The sequence below is a fragment of the Sylvia atricapilla genome, chromosome 10 (assembly GCF_009819655.1).
Source record: "Sylvia atricapilla isolate bSylAtr1 chromosome 10, bSylAtr1.pri, whole genome shotgun sequence".
Taxonomy (NCBI): domain Eukaryota; kingdom Metazoa; phylum Chordata; class Aves; order Passeriformes; family Sylviidae; genus Sylvia; species Sylvia atricapilla.
The window spans coordinates 4,085,665-4,091,390 of record NC_089149.1 but is presented as its reverse complement, the minus strand read 5'-3'; the positions used below and the strand labels follow the sequence as shown (position 1 = coordinate 4,091,390).

General features: G+C 46.8%; 1 protein-coding gene across 1 annotated transcript; it reads right to left on the bottom strand.

The window, feature by feature from the left end:
- Positions 1–656: 656 nt before the first annotated feature.
- On the bottom strand, positions 657–3,359 carry GPR160 (G protein-coupled receptor 160). Its single transcript, XM_066326438.1, has 2 exons — positions 3,258–3,359; positions 657–1,953 (listed from the first exon to the last, which is right to left on the bottom strand). The coding sequence occupies exon 2, from the start codon at positions 1,897–1,899 to the stop codon at positions 877–879; it is 1,023 nt and encodes a 340-aa protein (XP_066182535.1). The 5' UTR covers positions 1,900–1,953; positions 3,258–3,359; the 3' UTR covers positions 657–876.
- Positions 3,360–5,726: the final 2,367 nt, after the last annotated feature.

The window sequence follows — 5,726 nt, the reverse complement described above, 5'->3', positions numbered from 1 at the left end:
TTTGGTTGTGTGTCATTTATTTCTCTTATACAAAATAAAATCAAGTTCATTGTAAAACTCTTAGGAATTTGAAAAATGAGAGTGTTTTTGCTAAAAACCTGACTATTTCTTTCCCTGCTGAAGTAGTCCAACTTCATATTTAACTATTTTAAAATATTTTTGGCTTCAAAATAAGCAATATTTTAATTTAAACCACTCTTTAACCTTGGGCATGTATTTATGTACAGCAGCTAACCTTGATGTGTGTTGCTCTAATTGTTTAATTTTTAATATGTTCACGTACCTTAAAGGAGCAGCAGCAAAGAAACAATGGAACAGCACCTCTCCTGTGGTTGTGGAAGTTGCACATCTTGCACTGATTTTGTACTATATAAAGTTTCTATTTCTGTAGGAGTTGTAACTAACTAAAACAAGTTATTTCTTGTTGAACAGACAGCAGCCCTTACTTTCCATCAAACTGACAAAAATCCACATTTTAAAAACAAAATACACTTCAAAGATTCAAATGACTTTAAGATCAGCATCTGTATGTAACTCCAGCCTTGAAGATTTTATTGCATTTTGTACTGTAAAACCTGAGCTCATTTCCATTCAAAGGAAGTGTAGAATTCTAGTCAGAAACATGAATTGAAAACTTGTCTTATATAAGCAGTGGGTTTTTTAAATGGTTTTTTTTCCAATTTGAAGTTGAGTTCTCTGGCCTGGCAGTGCTTACTGCCTACTGGGACTCGGTCTCCTGCACTCCAGAGCAATATTCACTAAAGTATTGCTGGACTCTGGACTTATTTCCATGGAAGGAAGTTCTGGAGCTCTTTCCTTGTGTTGTCCGTAAGGACCCAGCCACCCAACATCAGAGTTCTGCTTCTTTGCAGCTCATTAACAGACGACAATTACTGGGTCTGGCTTATCAGCTGCCTCTGTGCTTTTATTGTTGAAGGGCATAAAGCAGAATTTCCAGCTGACAAAGGGGTCTGTGCTCCACCCCTCCTCCGTCAGCTCCACATCGCGGCACCGGCACCAGTAGGCTGCAGCCAGGAGAAAGCTGTTGACAAAGTACAGCCAGGGCACGTTTATCTCCACGTAGGCCGGGATCTGCACACCCAGGAGCAGAACCACCACCTGGAGAGCAACAAACGGCGCCCAGGTGCCGAGGAAACACAGGAGGAGCCTGCTCAGGAGCTGCCGCTTAAAGCAAGTGGTGGTGGTGGTGTCACGCACGTAGGGGAACATCAGCGCAGGCTGGCTGGACAAGGAGAGGAGCCTGGCAGACAGCAGCATGGTTGTCACCTCCCTCCAGCGAGCCAGGAGAGCCGTGGCCAGCAGCAGCACCATGGCACACGACACCCAGTAGCTCTGCAGGCTGCCAGAGAGAGGGCACTGGGAAGGGGAAAATCTGTTCTGCATTTCCAGCTCTGCAGAGACAGCGGGAACTTCGAGAGTGCAAAAAAACCCCGAAATCCATATAACCACCACAGCAAATACATACAGTAACTTGTGACCTCTTTTAGGGGATTGGGATGTTTGGGAGACGGTGGTGAAATAATCCAGAGCAGCCACAAGATACACGGGGTAAGGCAAAATCCCGTAGGTCAGAGAAGTGATCTGGATGAAGAGGCAGATGTGGTGCTCTGTGAATCGCACTCCCCAGAGCGCAAAGTCTTCAAAACAGAAAATGAAACAGATGCTCAGCAGCAGGGTGAAATCGAGAAGTGCCACTGAAATGCAGAAGTATCCCATAAAACTGACTTTCACAGGCTTTGGCTTGATTTGCAACATGAAGAAATCGAGGAAGACTTTTCCAAGCATAATCAGGACCAACATGTAGCTGATTTCAAGAGGCTGGCTGGCGTGCGTGCAGTGGTACTGACCAGAACCATTTTCACAGAGTCTGGCAGCCATCCTCCAGTGGTGAAAACAGCAAAAATAAATGTCATAGGGTACAGTGCTTCATCTCTGAAGAGAAAAAAAAAAATTGTGAAAATTTATTTCTGTGTAGCTCTACCTATTAGTTCCATCATAGCAACTACCCAATTTGCCTGAATTTTTCAGGCCCGTTAATGAAGAGTAACTCATTAACTCATCATGAAATTATGAACAACTGCCTAGATTTTGTTTCCTTTCAGTTACATTCTCGAGAGTTAAAAGGTCAACATAGTTTACTTTTCTAGCTAATGACTCAAGGAAAGGTTTAGGAAATAAGGTTGACCATGTTCCTTTCCTTTAGAAGGTGGGGAGAGATCTTTCTGTCCAGGTGGGCAGAGGGATGGAGGTTTCAGAGCTCCTGCATATTCTGAAAAAATTACAGGACAGAAAATGCACAAGATACTGTAGGAGATGCTGCAGCTCGGCCTCACAGTTCATTATGCTCATAGAATCTGTAGGAAATTGGGACTGCAGAAATACCTTCAAAGCAGAAAAAGCCTCAAGCATCACCTCCTTTTTTGGTGCAAAGATCCTGAAACTCCGAGGCAACCCAAAGCACAAGGGTTTCCTTAGTGAGTTGGGCTTTTTTGTTCGTCTCTAAGTACTACAATGACAGAGACTCAGAACAGCTGCTTTTCCCTTCAGACTTCCATGAGTTTCTTTATGATAATTCTTTTCCAAGTGTTAATTCCTGAGGAAAATGAGCATAGGGTGGCTCTGTGTATGTCAGCCAGACAGCATGGACAGTTTTACCTGATTTCCTCTCTCTTTCCTTAAAGAAGCAGGACGGTGTCCGTGAGAGCAAATCAGCCTCGAGGAGCCAAGGCAGCTGTGAAAACTGACTCAGGCTCTGTGTTAACAGCAAATTGCTTCAATTTAAGCAGACTCCTGCATTTTATGACCAATTTGCCAGTCATTTGTGGCTAACATTTGTGTTAGTGCACGATTGAGTTAGAGCACAATTTGTGTCCTGAGAGCGGAGTTAGAGCAACTACAAGTCCTCGGCAGCACAACCTGAGAAGCATCCACGGAGTTTGTTTACAAGCTTACCTGGGCTGGCCGCTTCACTCTTCATCTGCCCGAGTGCATCCTCTGAAACCTGATCTTTCTTTACAGTACGGCAAAATTCCGGCGTGTTTTATCTTCGTGTAGTGGACGCTGCACTTGTGTACACAGAAAGGAGGGAACCTGCACGCAAGGGGGGTCCGCTTCGGTAAGATAATAGTAATAATAATAATAGCAATAGTAATAGTAATAGCAATAGTAATAGTAATAGTAATAGTAATAGTAATAGTAATAGTGATAGTAATAGTAATAATGTAAGGCGGGATTACTTGTCCTGGGCCGAGCGGGCACAGCCCCATCCTGCGCACAGAGGACCCCGCGGCTGCCGGCTCCTCCCGATTCTCCTCCCGGCCGGGCTCCACCGCTGCCTCCGGCCCTCCCGGCGGGTTCCTGCTCCTCTCCGGAGCCAGAGGAAGGGTGACGGCCCGGGGGCTCCGAGGGGACGCCCGGGCTCCCCCCGCCCGGCGCCGGCACTCACCTGCAGCCGCCGCTCCGCGCCGCCTCCGCCCGCCGCAGCGCGGGCACCGGGCGGGACCGGGCGGGCGGGGAGCGGCGGTGCGGGCTCGTACCGGGGAAAACAGGGCGTAACGCAAGTGACACATCACATATATAACACATCTAGCGCGTGTAACACGTGTAACAGAACATAACATGTAACAGCTAGTGAGGATACATATAACGCACATGCATAACATACAACACATAAAAACGTAAATAACACATGTAACACACACTGCACGTAGGACACCCATAGTACATATAACACAAAATAATCACCCTGGGAACAGGTTCTTTGTGTCGTGTTTGATCTCACTGCTCGCCCAGCAATGGGAGGTGAAGGAGCTGCGGGTGTCCCAGCGCCGAGTGCAGCACGGGTGGGACCCCCAGATCCTTATAAAAGTGGCAGATAAATATTTTGGCTTCTAAATGTGTGATGTGTGTGGGGGAAAAAAAAGATGATGGTGGGGCACGAGGGTGCTTCAGCAGGACCCCTCGGGTAACCCATGACTTGGCTGGATGTCAGGGAACACAGAGGGAAGCTCCCTCTGCGCCCCAGGGAAGCCCTGTGCCCACACCGTGGGTTTGGTTGGATATATCTGTGTGTGTACAAAAGTATCAAGTGGCTGACAGGACTTCTGAAAGCAGCTAACTCTCTGGAGTTAAATACTCTCTGGATGTAAATTATTATCCCCCCCCCCTCTATTTTCTCTTGCCCCTCTCCTCCCCACTTCTTTCTCCTCCTTCCATAGTTCGTCTTAAGGATTAAAGAACTTGAGGGGGAAAAATTCTTCTGAGGTTTGTTAGGTTTGGGCTTTTTTTGGAAAAACAGGATGATCAGTGCTCTGTAAAACCTGACAGCCTAAGGTAATCTTCAGCAGCATTCATGCTGACCATAGTTACTTATCCACACAGTGTTTATTGGGACTGTTGCACAAATTGGAGTATAATAAGAAAATTTTTATGCCTGACAGAGGTATTGCACCTTCTGAGCAACCAGTCCACCCCCAAGCATCTGAATACTGATGCTTTCATATTTCGTTTTCTTCTTACTGCTAACCCAGGGCAAAGCAATGAAAGTGATTTTCCCAGTGGGAGCAAATGAACTGTTCAGATGTCTGGGTTTGTTTATGTCCATTTCTCTCTTTCCGACTGCAGAAACTGCTATCCAGGCCTGTGTGAGGATTTGCCTGGATGCTGAGAATGAGGAACTAGGAGGGGACAGGGACAGTTTAGACATTTTTTCTGCTGACAAAGATTTCAGTGGGTGTGTGACCTCCAGACAGTGTCAGCTCTGTGCTCAGTGAGCCTCTGGGTGAGTTTCTCAGCGGGGCCCACAGAGCACAGCTCTGCCCACATTACACCCCTCGCTCATGTTGTGGCTACTTCTCAGCTTCCCCTCCCCTCCACCACCTTGTGCTTGTTTGAAAGTCTGCTTTTAACTCCATGATTACTCTTGTTTCCTGCTCCTGAGAGCTGTATCTCATCTCCCATCCCAGAGAAACGACGGTACAAGATGGGGATATCCTGGAAATCAGATGCAGGGCTTGGTGCTGGCAGGTCCTTGCTGAGTCAGGAGCTGCTCACTCCATGTTGGATTAGGGCTGCCTCTTCCTTCACAGGAAAACTTGCAGGTACTAGACAAGTACCATGTGCTAAATAATACCTTGAGCCCATCCTGCCTGGTTAAAGAGGCTGCATTTATGTCCATGAGCAGCAATAGTAAGGTTTAAGGAATTAGTTTATATTTGCATGGAGGCAGCTGTGTGTAAAAACAAGACAGGAGACTCTTCCTCGAGGGGAGGAGTACATGAAATAACACAGAGGATCTCTTATAAAAGCTGAGTTGAAAAGCTCATGCAGTGATCCTTTGTTGTCTGACATACTTGAATAGAGGCTTCCTTCCCTCTTCAGGGCTGTTTCCTGCTGCTGGCCGCTCATATTTTGGGTTCTCTTCTTCAACTTAATGGAAAGAGTAGGATTTTAGGGGGAAAGAACAAGAAACAAGACCACCTCTAATTTCAAATCTAACTTGATAGTTTTCTGAAAGAAGCACTGACTGAACAAACTGTCCTCACTGAGCAGGTGTTGGGCTCTACCCTCTCCTCCCTGCTGTGCTGGAGCTCAGCACTGCAGCCCCTGGGTCACTGCAGTGACCGGGTCGCTGAGGTCACTGAGGAAGGGACAGGAGAGTCCCTGCATGTTGCTGCCTGCCTGAATCAGAGCAGGAGGTTTCCTTC

Bases quoted from the DNA above. Each gene is read 5' to 3' on its own strand.
- GPR160 (XM_066326438.1), bottom strand. From the start codon at position 1,899: ATGGCTGCCAGACTCTGTGAAAATGGTTCTGGTCAGTACCACTGCACG.